Source organism: Medicago sativa, chromosome 8, assembly GCF_051527215.1.
Source record: "Medicago sativa cultivar Bolivia chromosome 8, Bolivia_mono, whole genome shotgun sequence".
NCBI classification, from domain to species: Eukaryota; Viridiplantae; Streptophyta; class Magnoliopsida; order Fabales; family Fabaceae; genus Medicago; species Medicago sativa.
In genome coordinates this window covers 26072081-26100055 of record NC_140756.1, presented here as the reverse complement: position 1 = coordinate 26100055, position 27975 = coordinate 26072081, and the positions used below count along the sequence as shown (strand labels likewise).

Below are 27975 nucleotides of genomic sequence, written 5' to 3'. Positions count from 1 at the left end.
CGGTGCGAAAGCCAAAAAAAAGAAATTGAAAACTCGGTGTTGTTGTTATTTGTTTGTAGAATAATAAGCTCTTTAACGTCAAAAAAATAAAAAGAATAATATTTAACAAACAATGGTTCATTCTAGTGGAAAATGGTAGACTTCTAAAGAGTAAAAAGTTAAGTTCAAATCTCAATTGAGAAATGTATCCATATTAAGTATCTGCAATACATCGAATACAAATGTTTCTAGTGAGAGGAACCAATGAAAACCCAACAAAAACAGAGAGAGAGAGAGAGAGAGAGAGAGAGAGAGAGAGAGAGAGAGAGAGAGAGAGAGAGAGAGAGAGAGATAAGTATTTTCAATAAAAAAAGTTAAAAAGTTAGTTGTAGCAATTTTATAGTTTATAATAATTTATAATTCTTTGTATAAATCGGTGTTGTTGTTATTTGTTTGTAGAATAATAAGCTCTTTAACGTCAAAAAAAATAAAAAGAATAATATTTAACAAACAATGGTTCATTCCAGTGGAAAATGGTAGACTTCTAAAGAGTAAAAAGTTAAGTTCAAATCTCAATTGAGAAATGTATCCATATTAAGTATCTGCAATACATCGAATACAAATGTTTCTAGTGAGAGGAACCGATGAAAACCCAACAAAAACAGAGAGAGAGAGAGAATAAGATAAGTATTTTCAATAAAAAAGTTAAGAAGTTAGTTGTAGCAATTTTATAGTTTATAATAATTTATAATTCTTTGTATAAATAAATTTTATAATCTCTCTTACCGTAGGTCTGGGGTTCGAATCCAGGACAACACAAAAAAAAATCCAAAAATATATTCTAAATTAAATATCATATTAATCCAAAAAAATATATTTATATTCTAAATCAAATATCATATTTAATGAATACTAAAATGACTTTTTATATGTAATTTATTGTTTTCTTTTAATATCGTGTACATTTAATTTTTCTTTATATCTTTTACATTTTTTATAATATATATATATATATATATATATATATATATATAAATACATATGTATGAGTCAGGATCCGTTAGCACAGGATATAAGTCAAATGACTTACACCAAATATCGACCATTAAATTTAATAAATTGTACGGTTCATAAAAAAATAAAAACTAAGAAAAATTAGAATAGAAGCATGCTATCAGTTCCTCCTAAAATTCAGTGCAAATGGTTGAAACCGCACCACGGAAGGTTAAAATGCAATGTCGATGCGTCATTTTCGGAAGCATTGAACTGTGTTGGTTTTGGGCTGTGTATTAGAGATGAATACGGAAATTTTATCAAAGCTAAAACATTGTGGTCAATTCCCGTTTGCCCTTCGGATGTAGGCGAAGCATTGGGTCTTTACCATGCTATTCAATGGGTGCGAGAATTACAACTTTCGAATGTAGATTTTGAGTTGGATGCCAAGAAAGTTGTGGATTATTTCAATAAGGGCGGGAAAGATATATCCGAGTTTGGAGCTATAATGGATGAATGTAGGAAGAATTGCAATGATTGTTTTGAAAACTCTAAGGTGGAGTTTAGTCGGAGACAAGCGAATGTGGTCGCTCATACTCTTGCTCGAGAGGCCATTTCCCTAGCCAGTCCCCATGTTTTTGATGATGTACCTCTTTGTATCTCGACTTGATGATGTACCTCTTTGTATCTCGACTTTTGTTGAAATTTGGGGCCATATTAGAAATGGTGGTTGGGCCTAACACAACCCCACAAAACCGGCTTGGTTCGTGGACATAAATGGTGGGTGGCTTTGATGATGTACCTCTTTGTATCTCGACTTTTGTTGAAATTTGGGGCCATATTAGAAATGGTGGTTGGGCCTAACACAACCCCACAAAACCGGCTTGGTTCGTGGACATAAATGGTGGGTGGCCCGATAACGGGTGGCCCGATGATAACGGAGAAATGGTTGTTGGGCCTCGTGGACATAAATGGTGGGTGGCCCGATGATAACGGAAACCTGATAGTAGGTGGCCCAATGGATCTTGGAAAGGCTGGTTGGGGCCTAACTCATCCTTACAAAACCGGCTCGTAAGGTGAGGATTGCCTCCTCCTTATATACTCTTCTCAAGAGTCTTATCTATCCGATGTGGGACTTGGGTTTTTCCCAATAACTTTGATTTTTAATGAAAAGCTATAAGCTATTTTCTCTCCAAAAAAAAAAATCAATTCCTCCTAAAAAAACGCTATTAATTCTTTCTTTTCCGTTGGAAAACTCTTTTCTTGGCAAACTTTTGAATTTTATTCTCCAATACTTAGACCAGTTTTAAAATTAATGTCAATCCTCGTAAACGTAGTTTTGAGTTTTTTATTGTATTTGGGAAGAAAACTTGGTTTTTTGGCAAACTTCTGAATTTTCTTCTCCAATACTTAAACTAATTTTCAAATTAATGTCAATCCTCGTAAACATGTTTTTTTTTGGAGTAATGTATTTGGAAAGAAAACATGGTAATAACATTAATCCTCGTTACTGTATTTGGTTGGCGCAGAAGAATTGTTTATTCTCTACCTGTCGACGGAAAAAAGCTGAAAATTAGACAATCCTCATAAACATGGTAATGAATTTTAATGGCAGAACCGAAACAACGACAACGGTGGATCCAACGGGTACAAGCAAGTAGAGGCGATGCCGAAGACTCCAACAAGTTTCGATCTCAATCAGCGAATTTCTCATCTAAGTCTCTGACAAGTTCGAGAAAGCGGAGAAATATGTTTGTGTCATTCTTTTAAGCCTTTGTGAGGTGTAATTATTAACCCAAAAGACTGATTTATATGAGCGGTAGAGATTTGGTTCAAGTTAAATGACTTACATCTGGTGGTGTCAAGTGGATTTATATATAATCCACTTGGGTATTCCAGTGATGTTGGTTTGGGACCTTGGTCATTTGGATTAGTCTAATGGTGTTGGTTTGGGACCTTGTAGTGTGCCCCTCCATAAGGTCCAAGTTCGATTCTTTCTGTTGCTAATTTGCGTCGACTAATTTAGCTTCTTCAAATAGAATTGACTAAAGTAACTACTACCTTAGGCGAAAAACTCTGGTGACCTAGAAATGAACAGTAACCCCGTCTAAGGGTTGTCAGCCAAAGTCGGTGGCTCACTCTTCTTGCTTTCTTTCTGTTCTCGGTATTCTTTTATCTCTGGATCACATGTGATCTGGGTTCGATAATGCATCTTCCATTTTGTGTTCGTGAACAATAACTCCAAGAACGAGTTAGGTTGTTTACCATTGCGCTTCTCGGTGGTTCACAATATGGATTAACAATCTGATTTTGTTCGTGATCAATAACTTTTTCGTTCAAAGTTTTCATACTTCTAGTACTGTTCACAAGCACTAAGTTTTCGGATTTATTACTGGTTTGTAAGACTTGCTTGCTTTTGATTGATATTGGGTTTGTTTCATTCCTGGGTGTTGCATTGTTTGTTTACTCTTTTGTTGACTGGTTTTTCGGTGTCTTATCATGGCAAATCCATCCTCTCGGGTAATTTGGCTCCTCAACTAAAAAAATCTTTTGCACAAGCTTTATCCAACTCATTCAATATTCCAACTTCTCAACTTCCAAAGCCGTGTTTTAAGGGATATCAAATTTCAACCAAAATTTATTAGAATGCATATTTGGCAGGGATTCTAGATTATCAAATGGTACTTCACGGAAAGTCCAATCTTCCAAAGGGTTGCTCTCAAATTCAAATGGTATATTAAAAAGCAAGAATTTCAAAGTTTTGGAAAACATATGGGCCTTGGTCCATGGTGTCTCTCCATAAAGGTTACTTTTCTGCTACTCATGTCAGATAATTAATCAAGCATACTGTTAAAAATTGCAAGTATCAGATTCCAAAAACTTCTTCAAGTTTAATGGATGTGCACAAACAACATGTGGCTTAACCTACTGCATCAAATTTTGGAAGTTAAGAAGGTCGTTGAGGTCACACCTTCAGGACCTGTTTCAAACATTGCAACAGGTAGAATTGTTTTAGAAGAGGATCCCCTTCTTATGGATATAATAAGGTCCAAGGACAAGGCAGTTACTAGTTATGTAGGAGATATCCAAGATAAATATAACTGAATATAAACTTTATTAATTGAATCCAACAAATAAGAATGAGTTCATCTTAGAAGCTTAATCAAGAGGTTTAGTTGCTCATGGTAACATACATCATAACAAAACAATAGAAAAACATACCCTAGAGAGAACAAGAGGAGGATGGAGTCTTTCCTTGGAACTTTGATGCTCGACCCTTGCCTTGAATTGCTAGCTTTCTGAATGGAAAATAATGTGTGCAAAGATCTCTATTTATAGCATATGATTACTTAGGGTTTAAGAGAAGAAAACTTGGTTTTCCCACCTTTTCTGCTTGAAAATCAAGCTACGAGCGATTTTTTGCCTGTAGGCGTGCGCAGGATGCGCATACAGAGGCGCAGAAAGCAGTGGCAACACTGCCTTATGCGCATAGGTGCAAGGCTATGTGCAGGAGGCCGCACCTTTTGTGCAAAATCTTGCATTTTCATTTTGTTTTCGATCGTTCTTCCTTCTGGAAACTCATAGGAACTTGAATTGAACTTTCTTCACTTTGTATTGTCTTCAAGAACCTTCTAAGAAACATTAAACTTTCATCTTCGTATCCTTGGTCCTTCACGTGATGTTTGTATTTGTTGATTTACATGATTTCTCACTACAAAACGAAGAAAACACATATGGAATTGCATGATTTTTTAAGATAGAAGTTAATTACAACGACTCGAGTGAAAACAATACAATATGTTCCTAAACCCATTAACAACTCCTCTAATTCTCATCATATTTGTCTTATAATGCAAAGAAAAGTACTATAAACATCCAAAAATACCATATGATGCTTCGTCATCAGTTTGCTTTTAACAGCTTGATCAACTCCAATTCTTCGAACTCAGCAAGGAAGGTTCCAATTTTGGTGGTTTGGAAACTCAGGGACCCAATCTGAACATCATTTAACTCCACTAGAGGGACTAATCTATCTTGAAAATAGTCTTCTCAGGGATCTAAATCGACAAAATTTATGCCATGCTCGAGGTTACTGGGTGGTGGAGTTGGGTCTGCGACTATATGGTAGGTTCTTTTCAATTTCAAGCTGTATTGGTAAAATTTCCTAGCCATGTATTGGTCCCCTTTTACTACTCCAGTGCTCCCATCTTCAAGTGGTTAATTCATGGTTAAATACAAAGTGCAGAGGACAGCCCCTTATAAGAAGTTAAATGCTGGAATACCTATAATAATATTAGGGTAAAGATATTATATGAGGATGGGGCGCTCACCACCAAATATCTGACCCTAGTAGTTTTCACATTTCTCCCCACCCCAAAAGTTGTATTAAAAGGGATATATATCCTCTCACTACTACATGCTCGTCGGAAAACCCTACGAGTGACCCCTTAAAAGGTTGCAGCATGGAAGGGTCTAATTGCAACTTTTCAATATTATTATTTAGTGAAAAATAAATTATAATTGAATATTATTATATTGGATACATATATTCACAATGTTTTGAAAACCTCTCCTAATCTATACCTTAAGAAAGCATCTGTAAATAATGAAAATAAGTTTATCATCAAATGTATTCCATTGGTTGTTCTGCGGATGAACTACATTAAAATGCTTTTTCATATTATCATCTTTAAATTAAGAAGACAGAGTAAGCAAGCAATAAATGGATTGAAGTTGAAACTCAATTGCGAAACTTTGTCCATGAGGTGTCAACTTCAGAGTCAATATCTTCTCTGTTTTTACCCTCTCAATTTTTTTCATTACGAGAGTGTTGCGAATATAAATACAGAAATGTGACATTTGGTGGATCCAACTATATAATATAGAGAGGGCTGGAACCGCCATGGAGACACCACTTTTATTCGCTGGAAAATGCTTCTGTGTGGCCAATGATCTCGTTGAGTTGCTGCCACTTTGATAAGACTTTTGCATGAAACACTTCTTGAAACTTGAATCTATTCATCAATTCATGTGTATTTTTTGCTAGCCTAACTAAATTTTTAGTTCTAGTTTGGACAATTATATGTTTCCATCAAGTGTATATGAAATTGAACCTATTCATAGCAATTGGCAGAAATTACTAAAAGGTTCAAAATTGAGCCAAAATAATATCAATTCCAGCACTTACAATTTCAAAATTGCAGGAATGAATTTCGATTTTAGCAAATTTGGATTTTGAAATTAACAAACCAATTATTTTTTATGGGTTGTGTAGAAAATGAGTTTGAAATTTTCTTTTTTTCTTGGTGTTTGTGGGGATAAAGATATAGGTGTACATATATGAGGTAAAATTGGTCTAGATGCTAGATGAATTTGTGTCTTAACAGTTTTGGAAGTTTTTCTAAAAGCTTTCAAATATAATGCTCAATCCAAATTTTGATACAGGGCTTAAATCACTAACAATAGATATCTTTATCTTCTAATGAATAGGTGGTAAATCAAATATTTGCAACTTTTTTGTGTTAAACTTAACTTATATATATGATCATGTCTAAAAGCATTGAGTTTAATAAAGCTTATAAGTAATGGCTTAATTTAAACCATGAACAAAAACATAATAATTTGGATAGAGCATTATATCAAAATACATGTCAACTTTAAGCACATCTAGAAATACATGTCAACTTTATTCATGAAATGCACTCTAAATTAAAAGCCATACATAGTACCAGTAGAAATACATACAAAGCCGAGTTTAATTTGTTCATGAAGCATTGTTCTCTGGAAATACATCCAGGTCAAATTTATTTATAGAAAACCATTCTATATCTTAAAAACAAAGCAAACCTTATACATGAAACAATTCTTGAAACTTAAAAGTCATGCACACTTCTCCCCCTGTATATCTGCAGGAAGGCTTTATTCAAAACAAATCCTTATACATGAAACTTTAGAACCACACAATTCTTTTAGATACGTAAGCAAACTTGATTCACGAACACGATACTCCGAAGCCCTTGATTTGTCAATAGTTGTTTCCTTGATTAGCAATTTATCCTCGCTTGGAATCCTCGAGTCTCATTGATCCTTCACACAAAAAAAAAAATAAAAAATTAGATAGTTCCAGCAAGCTAAAACAGGTCAAACTTTGAAGGAGAAAAACAGCATCTATCTATGGGTGTGGTTATTGGATTATGAACCCAAAGTTTGGTAAGTCCAAAATTCAGATTTACAATCATATTTATAAAGCAAAAGAACATGTGAGACCATCAATAACAGTTGAAGGAAGGAGACATTAGCAAATATTGGTAATCTGTCATTATACTTACTCAGGTTGCCTCATCATCTGTTGCATGATTACTTCTTTTGTGTCACCTTCCCAAACGACTCCATCTATTATCGCCTTCAATTCATCTGGTACTTTATCACCAACACGGAAAACTTTTGTGGTGTCGCATTGCGTGAATGACACTTCTTTCAAGGATGAGAAATTCAAAGTGAAACTCCCCGAGTAAAAGCTTTCAAGCTTAGGTAACGTGCCAAGAGTCACAATACTAAGCTCCGTGAATAGAATCTCACCTTCATTTGGTTCATCTTCCTCTTTAGCCACAATTTCTATTATTGATTCACAATTGACTAGCTTCATCTCTTTCAGTACGCTCAAAGTTTTGGCAGTAGAGGATGTGAACAAGTATTTCAATCTGCCACAATCTTTAACATCAAGCCTTTTCAGTTTGGAGAAAGACACAATGGATGGTGTCAAGTTTCTCAAACGGGAACAATACCAAACATTTATGGTTTGAAGATTTTCAATGAACGGGCCTACCCAGGAGCGTTCAAATCCTATGGATTCAAGCTGGGGGAGACTATGAAGCTCCAATCCCTTAAGCTGTGACAAGACTTTAGTACAGTCAACGTCAGGTGTTTGAGAAGGGAATATCTCTTTGAAGGCACTATGTCGCACCACAAGGTATTTCGTACCGGGTAGTGCCGCCTTTGAATGAAAAACAAATGGATAGACATCTGTTTTATCATGAAAGCACGGCAATCTGAGGGTGTTTAATTCTTGGAGATCAACATGAAGTTTTCCTTGATCAATCATCTTTGCTTCTAACTTACCAAGTGTCAGCACATTCAGGCTCGGAGTAACCTTGGATTCAAAATAAATAACAAAGATGACAAGGCCAATATCAGGATTTAATATATGAAACAATTGCTTAAAATATACTACATTGATATAAGAAAGGACTCCGTTAACTAAATCACGAAAATTAAGAAAATTGGCAGTAGTATTAAATATGTTGCTAACAATTGATATTGTTTTTTCAAATTTACCCATCAAGAGAGAGGAAATCATTTCTCAATTTTTTGCAAATTATCATAAAATTATTATTATTAGTAATTCATAAATTCTATGGTTTAGTAAATTGTAATGCAACTATTTTAATGGTAAGATATACTAAAAGTTTCAGAATCTATGTTATTCACAAAGATTGTGAGTGCAACTAAATCAAGGGCATCAAATATATGAAAAATTCCAAGATGTAATGATATCCATGAGAATCTAGTATATTACATCACATGCCAATGCATCATACATATCATGCCTAGACACAATGTCTGATCATTGGTAATCATTTTTTCTATCTCTAAATAACATAGCTTTACAGATATAAATACAGTGTAAGGATAATCGCAAAATCGTAACACGAGGAGAAGAATATATATCCCAAAAATAACAGAAAACCAGAAAATGCAAAAAGTGCGAGGCAACGGCCATCATGTATATATTAGAAGAAAAAAAAATAAAAATAAAAAAGGCATACCTTATCAAGCGAGACAAAGGCTTGCCGGGTTGATGGAAAACTATCTCGAGAACTTTGAAATTCTGTTTCAAAAAATTTCAGCTTTGGACAATGGGTAACATGTAATTCTTTCAACGTAGGCCACTCTAGAATGCGCACCCCAGGATAAATGCACTTCAGATTGTGTAAAATCCGTAACTTCAAAATTGTTATCATTGGGAAAAGAGTAATCAGTTCATTTGCTTCTTCGGTGGCTATTTCTTTCTTTGCAACAATCTCCAGTAATTTTTTACAGTTTTCCACCCATAGCTTTTTCAGCAATGGAAGGCCAAGAGTTCCTTGAGGTCCAATCTTTGTATTAACAAATATTGCCTTAATAGAATTACAGTTCCGCACTTCCAGTGTTTTCAGTTTACTTAGGAAAGGAAGTAAATGAGAAGGTAGTACCGCATCTGTTAAAAATTCACACCCATCCACAACCAAAGAAATTAAATTGCAGAAACACCAGTCCGGGACAGTCTCCGACTTGAGCCAAATCAATTTCAACAAAGGAGAGTCCTCAAAAACTAAATGATCCTGGGAATGCAAAAGAATAAATTCATTGAAATGTTTATTAATACTTATCCAAGGATGAACTTTATTGTTATAAACTGTTATTTATATTTTCAAAAGTTGTTCTCTGGTCTTTACTTCGATACATTGAAATGGCTATTTTTGTCTAGTTCTCCTCTATGCGATTTTTTCCATACATCATTTTAATTTAGAGGAAGCATTTTCTGTTCTACAAGTGAAAATTGACATACACATGAATTACTTACCTGTTGTAGAAGAAACAACTTTTCTACCGAGGCGTTAAGATCATCATTGTACAAGACCAACTGATCATTTGAATCGGACAAAGCCTGGATTCCTCTAAAAGATTCAGCATTTATCTCCCCTCGAGAGAAAATTTTCATCTTTGGACACTTCCATATGTAAACTTCAGTCAGAGATGGCAACTGCAAACTCCCATTGCCAGAATAAAAACACTCCAGGCTTGATAAAGAATTTAGATATATGTAGCACAGCCGCTCAAATTTGACCCCTTGATCAGTTGTTTCATCTAGCTCCTGTGCCACTATACATATAATTGACTTACTTTCTGTGACGGTGATCTTCTCGAGGGATGTTAACAGATTTGCCACTGAGGATCTGAATAAATATCTCAAGCCATGACATACACTTATATACAGTTCTCTCATACAGGAGAAGGATACTGCAGATGGATAACGGAATAACTTATTCAAACCGTGACAATTTGTAACATTTAAATTGTGCAGCTTCTCACAGACTGCATCTAACCATGAGTGTTCTAAATTGATGTATCGGAGCTCAGATACCAAGTACAGTTTCAATATTTTCAACCGTCCAAGAAACCCATCCTCGATGATTTTGGGATTTGGTATGAGGAATATCTCATTACTATTGATGCATCCTAACCACAAATATTGTAAATTTGGTGCCTTCTCAAGTATTCCAAAGAGCACAGAAGGCTTCTCATTCTTATCCACATCAAAGTACAAGTTAGCTTTGTTCAAGTTTTTGAAATCTTCTACATGTTGTCCCAACTTTAACACCGAAATGTGTTTCAAATTGAGTGATAGCTCTTCCACCATGGAAATGGCCTGGTAAAGGAAAATTAAGTGAAAAAGAAAAACTGAGTTTTAAGACAAAAACTAGGAAAAGAAACTAAACAGCAAAGAGTGCAGATTCAATGTAACTTACATTAAGGTCCCGGATCAGGGGTTGTCTAATAATTGAAGTACCAATTTCAGTGTCACACTCGAGATGTGCATCTTGAAATAGCTCCAACTTAGGACAATCCACCACAGAGAACTCATTTAACTTGGGGCACTCCACAGTAAATATTTCAGGGTAAAAGTATGTGAGATCTGGCAAATTAAAAAAATCTAATGAGATTAAATGAGGGAATAGGAACTTTTTTTCTGGGCTTATTACAGTATCGTCCTTTCCTACAATTTCTCGCAACCCATGACAGGATTTAACTTCAAGTTTCTTGAGCTTTTTTAGATTTTCAGCAAGGACGTCAGGAAATAGAGTTTGTATACTTTTACAACCTATAACACTAACTTCTTGTAGATTTTGAAATTTGAGGATTCCTTGAAAGTTCTTCTCCCAAACTAGTGTCAGATTGGATAGACCGTCCAGAGTCAAATTGTTCAATTTGGTCGGAATAACCCCAGTGTCATTCTTAGCAAAAATTACCTTTACCTTGTTACAATTGCGTACTACTAGTTCTTTCAAACTCTTTAAACAAGGAAGAATATAAGACGGAATTGCATATTGTTTGATATCACAATTGACTAGCTTCATCGTAGTCAAGTTGTAAAACCAATTGTTTTCCAGAGTATTTCTATCATGCCATGCCCATGCTTCTTGTAGCTCAGGATGTTCTGAAAAGTTCTTCCCATCCATGCCATTAGTGAGCATCTGTAAATAATAAAAATAAGTTTATCATATCTTAAACCAATGCTTGTTAAACTGCAATAGTGTGGCTCTTCTTTTACCACCATTAAATATAAGAAAAAAAATTAATTAAAAAAAAAAAAAAAAACTTGTTGAGGTTGAATATTGGTTACACAACTACTTCTTTTATTTCATTTAACAGGGGTCTATTAAATATGGACGTCTGACCTACATTATATCATTAATATTTCATTTTAGACAGAATAAAACTGAAAATAATGAAAGACTATTAAATAACATATATAAGTCTACCAAAAAATAACATATATAAGTCAAGCAAAAAAATATAAAAAAACAATAATCATGACAGTTGGGAAAAGAAGTATACAATAATTGCTACCCTAAGCCTGTTTAAAGACATATATTTCATCCAATAGTTGAAATCATCATCTATTTATTTGAACTAAATTTATACCTGCAGTAGAAACACCCTTTTTACTGAGGCGTTAAGATCATTATGGAACACCAATTGATCATTTGAATCAGACGAAGCTTGGATTCCTCCAAAAGATTCAGCACTTGTCTCTCCTCGAGAGAAAACTTTCAACTTGGGGCACTGCCATATATCCACTTGAGTAAGAGCTGGAATCAGGAAAGTGTCATATCCTGAATAAAAACATTCAAGGTTTGACAAAGAATTTAGATCTATGCAGTATAGCCGCTCAAATTCGATAAGTTGAGGAGTTGTTTCATCTTTCTCTTTTGCAATTATTTCTGTAATTGAATTACTTTCCTTAACGATGATTTTCTCAAGGGACATTAACACCTTTGTCGTTGAGGATGTAAATAAATACTTCAACCCATGACACCCGCTTATATTCAACTCTTTAAGACAAATGAAAGATGTTGCACAAGGAGAGTGGAATATTGTTTTCAAACTAGGACAATCGTTAACATTTAAAACATGGAGCTTCTCACAGACTACATTTAACCATGAACTCTCTAAATTGATGTATTGGAGCTCAGATATATCTCTCATGGTCAATATTTTTAACTGTCCAAGAATCTTGTGCTCACTAAATTTGCAGTTTGTAGTGACGAATATCTCGAGACTGTTGATCAACCCTAAGACAATTTCTTGTAAATTTGGGGACTTCTGAAGTATTTCAAGAGGCAAAGTGAGCTTCTCATTGTCATCATCATCAAAGAACAAGCTAATTTTCTTCAAATATTTGAAATCTTTAGCATGTTGTCCTAACCTTAACACTGAAATGTGTTTCCAATCGAGTGATAATTCCTCCAGGATGGAAAAGGCCTGCATAGGCAAATCAAGTAGAAAAGAAAAGGCTGTGAATTCAAAGATGAAAAGTAGGAAAAGATTAAACAACTGAGAGTGCAGATTCAATGTTACTTACAGTAAGATCTGATAAAAGTGGTTGCCTATTAAATGAAGAACCAGCACTTTCAGTGTAACCTGAACCCTGTGCTCCTTCAAATAGCTCCAACTTAGGACAATCCAGCACTGAGATATCATTTAACTCGGGGCACTCCACCGAGAATAATTCTGAGTAAAACCAAGTCAGCTCTGGCAACTTATAAAGATCCAATGATGTTAAACGAGGGAAGACAAACTTTTTTATTAATCCTGTGGATGCGTCTTCTTCCATTCCAACAAGTTCTCGCAACTGATCACAAGATTTAATTTTAAGTTTCTCGAGCATCTTAAGATTTTCAGCAAGGTCTGCAGGGAATAGAGTTAATATACTTTCACATCTTTTGACACTGACTTGTTCCATATTTTGGAAGCTGTGGAGTCCCTTAGAATTCTTCTCCCATATAAATTTAAGCTCCGGTAACCCTTTCAATGTCAAATTGATCAATTGGAATGGAATTGCCTCAGTGTCATTCTTAGAAAAAATTACCTCTATTCTGCTACAATTCCGCACTTCCAATTCTTTCAAACTCTTTAAACAAGGAAGAATATTAGATGGAATTGCATATTGTTTGATATCACAGTTGTACAGCTTCAAAGTTTTCAAGCTGTAAAACATATTGTGTTGGAGACAAAATTCATCATGCCATGATTCTTGTAGCTCGGGATATTTTGAAATTTCCATCCAATCCATACCTTCAGAAAGCATCTGTAAATATTGAAATTAAGGGTATCATCAAATGGATCATATTCCACTATTCGCCTTCCTATAAACTACATTATAATGTTTCTTATTCTTATGGGTGGCATGCATTCTTAAATTTAAAAGGAAAGTACAACAAAGAGTAAATTTTAATGCAGATATTTCAACACACTGCCCCATTTCTATTTACTAGTTCTGACTCTTGATCATCTTACTAAGCTCTTGTTACATTGTTCCTCCCCCCGCTAGTTGTACTTATTTTGTACTTTGTCTTTTCTTTGCCTCTTGGTTCTCACCTATGATCTAACTTAAAGTTTCAGCGGTGAATAGCTGGATATCATCTCATTAACATTGGAAACCTTCGGTCTTAGTGTGCACTTGCAAAGAGAATTACGTTTATGTCACTCCAAAGTGTCTAAATTGTTTTTATAAATCAATTTAATTAATCAACTGTTCCATAATATTTACTTCTTACTCTTTCATTATATAGGACTGGAGCATGAGACCGACCTTTTAGATTATGCTCTTAATCACGAGTTTTCTATTAGCTTCAGCATTTTTCGTCAACCATATGTATTGCTTCTGAATATTTAGATATCAAGCATCGTTTTTAGGGTCATCCAAATCAAGGTAAGTTAAAGGTGCTGGTTTATTGCTTCTGCATCTTTAGATATCAAGCATCGTTTTTTGGGTCATCCAAATCAAGGTAAGTTAAAGGTGCTGGTTTTTCACCTTTCACATTTAAAGACCCTTGATTGTGAATAGCGTTAGCTTCAAAAACATATTCGGCAGTCTTTTCCAAGTAATGCCATTAAAAGATTCAACTCTCCCTTTGATATTGTGCATTCTAATGTTTAGGATCCTAGGCACACTCAATTTTAGGACACCAGTATTGCACCTTCATTGATAATTTCTCATGATGTACTTGAATAACCTTATTGAAGGATCATTCAAAATTATTAGGTGCATTTCATTTTTTTTTTTTGTTTATAGACAAAAATCCAATTTGAAAAAAAGAATCTGAATTTTACGAAGTGATAATCTCAAAGAATACTTTTCTACATCATTTGACTCCTACTTTGCTTCTCATGACATCATAGATCAGTCTGGTTCTCCACACAGCTGCAACAAAATGGTGTCGTTGAGCGGAATCATTGTCATCTAGTTGATACAACTCGGACCTTTTTGACCAATGCTCATTCACCTTTAGTTTTGAGATTCCACATTCTCTCTTGTTTCCTAAGGACCCTCTTTATGCAGTCCATTTTTGAGTGTTCGGATGCAGTTTTTTTTTCATATTTTTTTTTCCTGGTTCACATAAATTGTTTGCATGTGCTGTTAAGTGTATGTTTTGGAGGCATAGGGCTCAAAAGGGATGGTAGTGTTATTATCCAATTACATATCGTCTTTATGTTCCTGCCGATGTTTCTTTCATTGAGTAAACACCTGTATTTGCAAAACCAGCTACATCAGATTCTTCAACAGATGTTACTCCTTCCCAGGTGCTACCTATTCCTCTATTTCAAACATGTCTCTACTCAAAGACCTCCACAGTCACAGGAAAGTCTAGCGTTACGTTGTTTTTATATTAGTTACGAGTGTTCACGTCGTTCTCGCTGCAGTCCCACCACCTCAAGTTTTGTTTGGATAATTCATCAATGTTATTCATGGATGCTTGTTTGTAAACCAGGCAATTAGATGAGATTATATGAAAAATTAAACTATCTCACCATGACCAGACCATATTTCTCTTTTGTTGTCGGTGTCAGGAGTCGATATCTAAACTTGCCTTGTAATGATCATTGGAATGCAGTCTTTCAAATATTGAGGTAAACTAAAAATCACCTAGAAAAAGACTAGTTCTATTCTATATATATTTTATACTTCCCGCATTGTGTAATCTAAATTATTCAACTATACTCAAAACCTTAACTGTGGGATACAGGAAAAACTATCTATTGTAAGGCTTGACTTTTTTTTTTTTTTAGGAATATTATAAGGCTTGACTTGACCAAATTGAATTCTACCCTATATCGAACGTAGCAGACCAAAACAATAAACAGAAAAACTTAAAACTCATATCATCAGATGCTAATATTTCTTGTGAAATATTTTAAAAAATTATCAATAATGAAAGAAAAAATTCATAACATATGAATATAAGTGAGAAAAAAAAATAATAATTACAGTTAGGACTAAAGTACAGACACCGTGATTTATCAAAAAAAAAAAAAGTACGCACTCCGTGCAGTAATACTAATGTTAGAATCATATTAGAAATGCATATTACCTGTAGTAGAAATACCCTTTTTACGGAGGTATTAAGATCATAGTGGAAGACCAGTTCATCATTTGAGTCAGATGAAGCTTGAATTCCTTTAAAAGATTTTGCATTTATCTCTCCTTGAGAGAAAGTTTCCACCTTGGGACACTGCCATATGTCCACTTGAGTAAGAGATGGCAACTGCAAACTCTCATTGCCTGCATAAAAACATTCCAAGCTAGATAAAGAATTTAGATCTATGTAGCTTAGCCGGTCAAACTTGAGCCCTTGTGAAATTGTTCCATCTTGATCCTTCGCCACTATTTCTATAATTGACTGACTTTCTTTGACGGTGATCTTCTCAAGGGGCGTTAACACCTTTGCCATTGAGGATGTGAATAAATACCTCAACCCATGACATCCGCTTATATACAACTCTTTCAGACACGTGAAAGATGTTGCACAAGGGGAGTGGAATAATTTTTTCATACTAGGACAATCCATAACTTTTAAATTGTGCAGATTCTCACAGACTGCATCTAACCATGTGTCTTCTAAATTGATGTATTGGAGCTCAGATATGTCTGTCATGGTCAATATTTTCAACTGTCCAAGAATCCTGTGCTCACTAAATTTGGAGTTTTGAGTGAGGAATATCTCGAGACTGTTGATCAACCCTAAGACAATTTCCTGTAAATTTGGGGCCTTCTCAAGTACTTCAAGAGGCAAAGAGGGCTTCTCATTGTCATCAGCATCAAAGAACAAGCAAATTTTCTTCAAATGTTTAAAATATTTAGCATGTTGTCCTAACCTTAACACTGAAATGTGTTTCCAATCGACTGATAATTCCTCCAGGATGGAAAAGGCCTGCATAGGCAAATCAAGTAGAAAAGAAAAGGCTGTGAATTCAAAGATGAAAAGTAGGAAAGATTAAACAACTGAGAGTGCAGATTCAATGTTACTTACAGTAAGGTCAGATAAAAGTGGTTGTCTATTAAATGAAGAACCAGCACTTTCAATGTAACCCGAACCCTGTGCACCTTCAAATAGCTCCAACTTAGGACAATCCAGCACTGAGATATCATTTAACTTGGGGCACTCCACCGAGAATAATTCTGAGTAAAACCAAGTCAGCTCTGGCAACATATAAAGATCCAATGATGTTAAACGAGGGAAGACAAACTTTTTTATTAATCCTGTGGATGCGTCTTCTTCCATTCCAACAAGTTCTCGCAACTGATCACAAGATTTAATTTTAAGTTTCTCGAGCATCTTAAGATTTTCAGCAAGGTCTGCAGGAAATAGAGTTAATATACTTTCACATCTTTTGACACTGACTTGTTCCATATTTTGGAAGCTGTGGAGTCCCTTAGAATTCTTCTCCCATATAAATTTAAGCTCCGGTAACCCTTTCAATGTCAAATTGATCAATTGGAATGGAATTGCCTCAGTGTCATTCTTAGAAAAAATTACCTCTATTCTGCTACAATTCCGCACTTCCAATTCTTTCAAACTCTTTAAGCAAGGAAGAATATTAGATGGAATTGCATATTGTTTGATATCACAGTTGTACAGCTTCAATGTTTTCAAGCTGTAAAACATATTGTTTTGGAGACAAAATTCATCATGCCATGCTTCTTGTAGCTCGGGATATTTTGAAATTTCCGTCCAATCCATACCTTCAGAAAGCATCTGTAAATATTGAAATTAAGGGTATCATCAAATGTATCATATTCCACTATTCGCTTTCCTATAAACTACATTATAATCTTTCTTATTCTTACGGGTAGGATCGTTAATTTAAAAGGAAAGTACAACAAAAAGTAAACATTGATGCAAATATTTCAACACACTGCCCCATTTCTATTTACTAGTTCTGACTCTTGATCATCTTACTAAGGTCTTGTCACATTCTTCCTCCCCCTCTTGTTTTACAGATTTTGTACTTGGTCTTTTCTTCACCTCCCCTAGATTCGCACCTATGATCTAACTTAAAAGAGTTCAGGAATGAATAGCTTGATAAAATCAATTGGTGATGGTGCACTATTAGATCTAGTAGACATGTCAAATCCAATTGTTTCTTTTTTAACAAAAAGATCAAATGGTTAAAATTAAAAAATAAAAAATAAAAAAAATGAATGAGATCTTTAGTGCACCACCTACAATGTTGGTCTACCTTAGACATTTAGGATTAAAAATTGACTGAAGGGACCAATTTGATTTACGCAAGTACAGTTACGTGACCTAAGCATAACCACAAGTAGTTATGGGACCAAAGTACAACCAAAAAATTAGTTAAAGGATCAAAATAGTAATTTATCCTGCATTAAAAAAATTATCAGTAATTATTTTAGACAGAATAAAATTGAAAATAATGAAAGAATACTAAATAACATATATCAGTCAAGCAAAAAAAAGGAAAAAGCAATAATCATGACATTTGGGAAAAGAAGTATACAACAGATGCAACCCTGTCATAATTTATCTAGCCTGTTGAATGACATAAATTTCATCCAACAATTGAGGTCATAATTTATTTATTTGGATTAAATTCTTACCTGCAGTAGAAACACCCTTTTTACTGAGGCGTTAAGATCATTGTGGAACACCAATTGATCATTTGAATCAGACGAAGCTTGGATTCCTCTGAAAGATTCAGCATTTATCTCCCCTCTTGAGAAAATTCTCACGTTGGGACACTGCCATATGTCCACTTGATTCAGAGAGGGTAACTGCAAACCCTCATTACCTGAATAAAAACATTCCAAAGTTGATAAAGAATTTAGATCTATGTAGCTTAGCCGCTCAAATTTGACCCATTCGGATGTTCCATTTTGCTCCTTTGCCACTATTTCTTTAATAGACTGACTTTCTGTGACGGTGATCTTCTCGAGGGATGTTAACACCTCTGCCATTGAGGATGTGAATAAATACATCAACTCATTACATCCACTTATATACAATTCTTTCATACAGGAGAAAGATACTGCAGACGGATAATGGAATAACTTAATCAAACCATGACAATTGATAACATTTAATTCATGGAGCTTGTCACAGACCAAGTTTAACCACGAGTTCTCAAAATTGATGTATTGGAGCTCGGATACTGTGCTTAATGTCAATATTTTCAACTGTACGAGAAGCCCATGCTCAATGATTTTGGGTATTTTTATGAGGAATATCTCAATACTATTGATCATGCCTAACAACATTTCTTGTAAATTCGGTGCCTTCTCGAGTATTCCAAAATGCAAAGAAGGAGTCTCATTCTTATCCACATCAAAGTAAAAGTTAGCTCTGTTCAAATATTTGAGATCTTTCTCAAGTTGTCCCAACCTTACCACTGAAATGTGATTCCAATCGAGTGATAGCTCTTCCACCATGGAAATGGCCTAGTAAAGGCAAATTAAGAAGAAAAGGAAGACTTGTGAATTTGATGACAAAATGTAGGGAAAAAAATTAAACTGTCTTCAGATTCAATGTTACTTACATTAAGATCTGGGATCAGGGGATGTCGATTAATCCTAGTACCAACGCTTTCAGCCTCACCCTCCAGATGTGCCACTTGAAAAAGCTCGAACTTAGGACAATCCAGAACATAGAAAACATTTAACTTGGGGAACTCAACAGTAAATATTTCAGGGTAAAAGTACGTAAACAATGGCAATTCCTGAAAACCTAATGAGGTTAAATGAGGGAATGGAAACTTTTTTTCTGAGCCTGTTACTACGTCTTCCTTTCCTACAATTTCTCGCAAAGCATCACAAGATTTAACATCAAGTTTCTTGAGCTTTTTTAGATTTTCAGCAAGGACATCAGGAAATAGAGTTTGTATTCTTTTACAACCTATCACACTAACTTCTTGTAGATTTTGAAATTTGAGGATTTCTTGAAAGTTCTTCTCCCAAACAAGTGTCAGTTCAGATAGATCTTCCAGAGTCAAAATTTTCAATTTGGTTGGAATAGCCTCAGTCTCATTCTTAGCAAAAATTACCTTTACCTTGTTACAATTCCGTACATCTAGTTCTTTCAAACTCGTTAAACAAGGATGAATATAAGATGGAACTGCATGCGGTTGAATATCACAATTGACCAGCTTCAATGTTGTCAAGTTGAAAAATAAATTGTTTTGGAGACTATGTCTGTCATGCCATGCTTCTTGTAGCTCCGGATATTCTGAAAAGTTCTCCCCGTACATGCCTTCAGAGAGCATCTGTAAATATTAAAAATAATTTTATCATATCTTAATCCAATGCTAGCTCAACCTATAAGCTGCATTATAGTGTCACTTTATTATATATCATTTAAACAATGGTCTATTGAATGTAGAAGAGGTTTGACTTGCATTATAAATAACTTACTTGAAGAATTATAAATAGTATTCTTAATCATTAATATTTCATTTTAGACAAAGATTAAAATTGAAAACAATGAAAGAATATTAAATAAGATACATTAGTCACAAAAAAATAACAAAAACAATAATCATGACAGTTTGGGAAATAAGTGTACAATGACTTTTACCCTGTCATAATTTATCAAGCTCATTTGAAGACATTTACTTTCATACAATAGTTGAAGCCATGACGAATATTGGAGGGGAATAATCAACATGCCGCCATAAAAAGCCGGTAGTGTGGTGGATTGTCAGGCTATGTAAGGCCATGGCAGCACGACGACAAGAATCGAAAAAGGTGGAAAAGTTTAATTAAAAAAATTCTAGTAAAAATGGATTTGGTTGTGCAACTCCAAAATTGCCATATGCTAGCAATCAAAGTGTTGAACTTGACATCTAGTGCACCAGGATGTAAATGCAATCGGAGTGTATTTGAACATGTTGATATTTAAATAACATAGGAATAATTTGTAAATATAGTGTAGTATATTCTAGAATGGTCTTAGCTTATTGCATTGTAATTAAATGGTCATTATTGTATCGGTGCCTATATAATATAATCTTCGTGGTGCAGCCTAGACACACGGTTTTCAGTAAATGTCTCTCATTCTCTCTTACTTTCTCCTATTCAATATGATATCAGAGCCAGTGCAATTTCTCTCAATTATATTAACATGTAATGAGAGTTAGATGATGATTATGAGGTTGGAAATGAATTGGTGCATGAAGATGACACTACTCTAAATTGGCAAGCTGGTTATGAGGCTTTAGGAGTTGCAGAGTCTACAACTACAAGAAGTACGAGGCAACAAATTAGGAAAAGGAAGGCTGCAATTGCTAGAACCACTAAGAATCGACACTTGATGAAAGTTACTCGAGCTTTATTGTCTGAGATGAAGGTTCCAATAGTTTTTGGGCAGATGCAATCCTTAACTACACATTTAAACGCTTGCCATCATTTTTGGCCAGAGTCAACTCCATATGGAGTTGACTGTGTTGATACATTTTTTCCCCGTTACCAGACTTTCATATATACTACGCTCTTAATCTAGTAACATAAATGCAGGTCACTTATCACACCACAATTTCATAGGACAACTATTCCCAAATCAAACATTTCCTTATTATTAGGCTTAGATATAGAATAAATGCTGAAGCTCTATATATTCTGGACTGTGTAATAGGTTAATATTCAAGAGAAATAGAAACTATTTTTATGCTCTATTGAACATTAGGCTTTGACTTGATCAAATTCACTTCTACCTAATTGTACAAACAGGTCCGAAATTGTACTTGAAAAAATAAAAATAAGTATCATATTCTAGATCATTAATAGTTTTTTAAGATAACTAATATGAAGAGCAATAGCGATAGAAAAATTTATTACTCAAAAAAAAAATGATAGAAAAATTTATCAACATAAATAACAAGTTACTAAAAAATGCCAAAATATTAGAATCAGTGGCGGAGGGACCATGGGGGCCACAGGGGTGGCCATGGTCCCCCCCAATTTTTCTAATTTTTTTTTACTACTATTATACTATTATTTTATACTGCTATTTACACATGATCATGAATATGGTCCCCCCATTATTAGCATTTGTGTCATTTTGTATGTTGGGCTTTTGTTTTTTATGGCAAAAAAATCCTTTTCGCTTTAAAAAAAGCCCATTATATAAGTTTGTTTTCTAAATTATACTACTTTTTAAGACTTGGTCCCCTCAATGTTTAAAACCTGGCTCCGCCCCTGTTTAGAATCATGGTAACTAGGGAAAGCAGTATACACCTAGCATGTTATAAATGCCATAGATTATTAAGCCCATCTAACGATATTAAATTAATGCAAAAGTTGAAGTCACAATTTATTGGTATTGATCAACTTCTTACCTGCAATAGCAACACCATCTTTACTGAGGCGTTAAGATCATTGTGGAAAACTAATTCATCATGTTGTTCAACCGAATTATGAATTCCTCTAAAAGATTTGGCGTTTATCTCTCCTCGAGAGAAAACCTCCATCCTGGGGCAGTGTTGAATGTTCACTAGGGCCAGAGATGGTAACTCCAAAGTATCATCACCCGAATAAAAGTATTCAAGGCTTGACAAAGAATCTAGAGATATGGAGTATAGCCGCTCGAGCCCTTGGAATGGTGTTCCATCTTGCTCCATTTCTACTATTCCTTTAATTAATTGACTTTCCTTAACTTCAATCTCCTCAAGGTGCTTTAACACTTTTGTCACTGAGGATGTGAATAAATACTCTAATCCATGACATTCTTTAATATACAATTTTTTCAGAGAGGAGGAGGAGGAGTTAGATACTGCAGGAGAAAGGAATAATTTTGTCAAACCAGGACAACTGATAACATTTAAATTGTAGAGTTTCTCAGATACTATGTTTAACCATGATGAATCCTCTGACCAGGGCTCAGACACTCTGAACAGCGTCAATGTTTTCAACTGTTCACTAATTTTGAAGTTTGGAGTTTGGAATATCTCAAGGCTTTCGCACCACTCTATACTCAAGTCTTGTACATTGGGTGCCTTATCAAGTATACCGAAGGGTAAAGTGGGCTTCTCATTATCATCCACATCAAAGAACATTCGAATTTCTTTTAAAAATTTGAGGTCCTCCTTTATTTGTAAACCTGTTCTTAACACTGACGAGTGTTTCCAATCAACTGATAATTCCTCCAGAAAAGAAATGGCCTAGAAAATGCAAAGAAGTCGGAAAGAAAAGGATTAAAATTAAAAAGATGAAAAGAACAGTGGGAAAAAATTTAAGCATCAGAGATTAAATATTCTTTGTTACTTACCTCCAGATTCGAGAAAAGAGGTTGTCTATTGATTGAAGTACTACTACCTTCACCATCACCCTCGAGACGTGCACATTGAAATAGCTCAAACTTAGAACAATCCAACACCAGTAACTTACATAACTCAGGGCATTCCACAGTGAATATTTCACAGTAAAAGTAAGTGAGCTCTGGCAAGTCATAAAGATAAAGTGAAGTTAAACAAGGGAACACAAACAATTCTGCTCTATCTGCAGCAACATGTACTTCCTTGCCAACAATTTCAGTCAAATTTTGACAAGATTCTATTTGAAGTGTCTCCAGCTTTTTAATATTTTTGGCTACGGAAGCTGGAAATAGCATTTTCAGACCATTACAATCACTAACAGAGACATGTAGCAGATTTTGAAACTTGAGATTTCCTTGATAATTCTCGCCCCACACATGCTTCAATTCTGATAGCCCTTCTAAAGTCAAATTCTTCAATTGGGATAGAATTCCATCATTGTCAAATTTTTCAAAAATTACCCCCACTTTGTTACAATTCCGAACTTCCAATTCTTTTAAGCTCTTAAGACAAAGAAAGATATTAGATGGAATTGCACATGATAGATTTTCACAGTTTTCCAACCTCAAAGTTTTCAAATTGTACAACAAACTTTTTTTCATATCACTAGCGCCACCATTCCAGAGTTTTTGTAAGTCATAATGTTCTGACAGACTGATCTCATCCATGCCTTCAAAAAAAATCTGTAAAAATTGTAAATAAGTTTATCATTATATAGATATCATCTTATTACAATGCTTCCCCTGCCCCAAAAAACTCATTACAGTGCTTAACCTATTAGCATCTTTAAATTGGAATGAAAAAGTTGAGCAAGTAGTAAATTACATAAATTACATTGAAGAAGTTTACTCTAAGTAAAGCAATACTTTCATTATTTCACTTTCCTTTATTTCATATGAACATGGTATGTTAAATGATGAAATTTGGGGCCTAACTCATCCTTACAAAACCGGCTTGTAAGGTGAGGAGTGCCTCCTCTTGATAAACTCTTCTCAAGAGTCCTATCTATCCGATGTGGGACTAAATCCACCCCCTCAAAGCCAACACAATGAAGGTGTTGGAGGTTGCAACGAAGGCTAACCAAAGGCCGCAATTTAGGCAACTAGGGGCGGACCGCAATTAAGGCGGAATTTCCAACATTAAACATACAGGAACGTATCAAATTTTTTATTCTCATTTTATAAAAATATTATTGTTGAATGAGAGAAAACGAGAGAAGCATATGGTGAAACTATATGTTTGAGAAGATCAATTTCATATACACTCAAGGCAATAAATAAAACACACACACACACAGATATATATATATATATATATATATATATATATATATATATATGGGAAATGCTAACTTGTGCCCTTAGGGCACAAGATAAGAATCTTAAAATAGAATTAAACAATAAATATTGCATTGGAAAGATAAATTTTTAAGCTTTTAAGGTTATGAATGCACAATTTCCAAAACTGAATTTCTATATTTAGTTTCTTATCTTGTGCCCTTAGGGCACAAGTTAACAAGACCCTATATATATATATATATATATATATATATATATATATATATATATGGGTTTTGTTACAAGCCACCCTTTGGTGGTGTCTTTTAACAAGTCACACCTTAAGGTGTGATTTTCACTTTTTAGTTATAACTTTGCTAAAAGACACCTTCATAAAAGTAAGTTGGTGTCTTTTCGCAAATGCTCATAGAGTAACTTGATAAAAGACACCTTCATAAAAGGTGTCTTCTATCATAACCCTATATATATATATATATATATATATATATTATTTTCAACACTCCCTCTCAAGCTGGAGCATATAAATCCTACCAAATGCACCAAGCTTATATTTAACTGATATGAGGACCTCTCTAAGATTTAGTGAAGACATTTGTCAATTGATCGTTCAAAATGACAAAGCTAGAAGTGATATCGCTTGAAAACAAATTGGTATTTGAAAACTGGCCCACTTCTATCATCTTAATTTGTTTCTCACTTTTGATTACCTACTAACTAGCAATCCAAGTTTAAAAACTAACTTTTAGGTAAGAATAATAATTTACGCATTTATTTAAAAATCATTTTAAAAAAGAAAAGAAAAAAACAAAATGAAAATTTAGTCAGAAACTTCAAATGAGCGTACCTTTTCCTTGAATATTTCTTGTATTGTAGTATTCATATCATCATTCCAGCGCCATATCTTCTCAGTTTCATGTACAAATATTTTTTCTAAAAGTGGGGAGCTCTGGACTTTTTCAGAAAAACTTTCCATTTTTGGGCATGCACTCACCACTAATTTCTCCAAGGACGGAAACTCAATGACGCAACTCTTGGAGAAGCAATTGAGTTTCTTCAAGGACACAAGTTCTAGGACTCTCAATTTTCTGAAAACAATGTCAACTTTCACAGCATTTTCATTTTCTGCATTTTTGTCAACTTTACCTTCATTTTCATTTTCTACAACTTCCTCCAAAGATTCACATTTGATTACTTTGATGCTGTCGAGTTGAACCAAGCTTTTAGCGGCAGATAGTGGCATTAATAATTTTAACCCACAACAATTAATCACTTCTAAAGTTGTCAAGTGAGTGAGAGATACTGAGGAAGGCATTATGTTGACTAAAAGAGGACAATTGTTTAAAGTCAGTAACTCTATCCTCTCAAGAATTATTCCTCCTTCAAAGCCTATAGCCTCAAGATCAGGCATGTCTGTTAACATCAACCTTTCCAGATTTGGAACAACCCCCAAGTTTTCAATTTCAGGAGGCATTTTGAGAGGCACTATATCTGTAATGAAACACTTATTTAATGATAGGCTTTTCAGATTTGGATTTCTATGAAGGAAAGAATAGAGAATTCCAGGATTCATTAATCTAGATAAGCAAAGCTCTTCTAAGTTGTCCTGCCAATGGTTCACATCCCCCATGTAACTGGTAGACGACTTTGCATGCCATGACTCAATTTTCATGCACTTCAACTTATTGATTACCTGTAAGAAATAAATGATGAAAAAATGTAAATTATGTAAAAGGAAATATATAAAAAGAAAACATTTATGAAGTGGCAACTTGAGATCTAAAATTGTTATGTTGTTTTGATTCTCAACATACACAGATACATTATAAGAGGTATAGTGTCCTAACTCGTAACAATATTCTGTGTCAGATACATTATAAGAGGTATGGTGTCCTAATAATATTCTCTGTCGTTAGGAAATTGTTTTCTTTTTTTTTTTTATTGGATAAGTTTTTGTTCTACCTTCAATGAAATCAATAGAATTCTTAAAAATGATTAAAAGCTTAATGGTACCTCTTCAGAAAAGAGGGTTGACATTGTTTGTGTATCTGTGGTTTCTTTTCTGAATGGTTCCAGTCTGTCACAAAGCTCAATAGACAGGTTGTTCAATGCTGGACAACTTAGTGTATAAGCTGTTGGATAGAAGCCTGAGAATTTTGGAAGTTCCGAAAATTTGACGGTTGTCAAATTAGGAAACTCAAATGATGGAACAATTGTGCGGGTAACTTCTCTCTCGGGGTCTGGAACAAGATTGCCAGTGCGGGTACCTTCTCTCTCAGGGTCTGGAACAAGATTTCCTGTGCGGGTACCTTTTCTCACAGGGTCTGGAACAATTACCCTCAATCCAAAGCAATCCTGTATCATAAGGTACTCAAGACTGGGAAATCGCACGGCTACAGAAACTGGAAATATATTTTCTAAGCTATGACAACCATGAACCCACATCTTTTGCAGACTTTTCAATTCAAGAATCCCAACCCAGTCTTTGCTCCATTTCCATACATGCTCCAGTTTAGGGAGTGTTTCCAAATAAACATCTTGTATGTTTGTTACATCCACATTATTTGGCTTACTAACACCAAGTAAAAATATTGCTTTCATTGATTTGCAATTTGTAACCCTCAAGTTGCATAGACTCTGAAACATTCCCTCCACATAATAAGGAAAAACATTCTCAAATTTGCCACACTCCTCGATTATCAGAGTATCCAGTTTCTCAAAAGAATTTGACGGGATTTCAGAATTCCATATCTTCTCCAAACTCTTCATACTACTTAGTTTGATATTCTTCAAATTTGGAAAGATACTACCCTGTTTTGGTTCAAATACCCATAAGTTAATTGAATCAGATAACAAACATAAAGCAAATGAAATGATAGAAGAGAGCACAAAAAGGTATATGGAGAAATCAATATAGCGAAAATATGTAGACAAATATGACCTTAACAAATTATACACAAACAAAAATCATTCATAATATCCTCAAAATTAAAATAGTGCAGTCACAGACTTAAATTTAAAGTCTTAATCATCGGAGAGATTAAAGATTAATGATGCATTCTTAAGTCTTTTGGTATACTATATGACCATGATATCTAGATGTCAATATAGAAAATACTGTTGTATAATCTACAAAAGCTTTCAATATTACAAGACTCGCAACAAATAGAGATTTGAAATCCTCTAACATGCAAGATAGTGAGGGCATTAGTTCCTTATTTTATATTATTTTTAGGAAGCTAAGTTAGCCCACCTAAATTGGCGCTAGGGAGAATCGAACCCGAAACCTCGAGGAGGAGCACACTCCCAGGTCCCAAGCCAATACCACCAGGCCAACCCAAGTGGGTTGGCATTAGTTCCTTATTAAAATGAGAGCACAAGAGATCTAACAATCGAATCTAATCTCACTAGCATACATACCTTGATTGTAGCATGACTACCTTGTCCTTGTGGGAATATGTAACTCATCTTCTCACATTCACTTACAAAAAGGCTTTGAAGATTCACCAGACTCTTGGCCATTGAAAACGATATTAGATATTCTAAATTCCAACAACCATTAACATCCATGTGTATCAAATTTTTGAATATCTGCAGAGATTGGTCACTGCAGACTTTGCCAATTTGGATTGAAGATAAAACCATTCTTTCTAACTTGGGAAGTTCAACCTGCTCAGTGACACACATAGTTAGTGTTAGAAAAATAAAGAATTTGTTTTGACTTACTCAAGTTAACTTTGCTAGAGAATATATTATTTAAAATACAAATACCGCCATA

At 34.5% G+C, this 27975-nt stretch overlaps 2 protein-coding genes across 6 annotated transcripts in view; one reads left to right on the top strand and one right to left on the bottom strand.

Annotated features, from left to right (window-relative positions):
* The first annotated feature begins 1147 nt into the window (after positions 1 to 1147).
* Positions 1148 to 1642, top strand: LOC146897946 (uncharacterized). Its single transcript, XM_085736486.1, has one exon. The coding sequence runs from the start codon at positions 1148 to 1150 to the stop codon at positions 1640 to 1642; it is 495 nt and encodes a 164-aa protein (XP_085592612.1).
* A 4996-nt stretch (positions 1643 to 6638) lies between these two features.
* LOC146897944 (uncharacterized) overlaps positions 6639 to 27975 on the bottom strand; it is a 39518-nt gene continuing 18181 nt past the window's right edge. For 3 of the 5 annotated variants that reach the window (XM_085738121.1, XM_085738119.1, XM_085738120.1), the window contains 16 exons: positions 27618 to 27866; positions 26211 to 27008; positions 25045 to 25890; positions 22857 to 23585; positions 21928 to 22749; positions 19135 to 19857; positions 18200 to 19036; positions 16608 to 17333; positions 15669 to 16508; positions 12659 to 13384; positions 11719 to 12558; positions 10542 to 11267; positions 9596 to 10441; positions 8799 to 9353; positions 7302 to 8122; positions 6639 to 7059 (listed from right to left, as the gene is read on the bottom strand). In XM_085738121.1, the coding sequence (XP_085594247.1) occupies positions 7017 to 7059; positions 7302 to 8122; positions 8799 to 9353; positions 9596 to 10441; positions 10542 to 11267; positions 11719 to 12558; positions 12659 to 13384; positions 15669 to 16508; positions 16608 to 17333; positions 18200 to 19036; positions 19135 to 19857; positions 21928 to 22749; positions 22857 to 23585; positions 25045 to 25890; positions 26211 to 27008; positions 27618 to 27866 (11127 nt within the window). In that variant the 3' untranslated portion in view covers positions 6639 to 7016. The remainder of the gene's footprint in view (positions 7060 to 7301; positions 8123 to 8798; positions 9354 to 9595; positions 10442 to 10541; positions 11268 to 11718; positions 12559 to 12658; positions 13385 to 15668; positions 16509 to 16607; positions 17334 to 18199; positions 19037 to 19134; positions 19858 to 21927; positions 22750 to 22856; positions 23586 to 25044; positions 25891 to 26210; positions 27009 to 27617; positions 27867 to 27975) is intronic. The other 2 variants (XR_015023725.1, XM_085738122.1) reach the window with 2 other exon arrangements.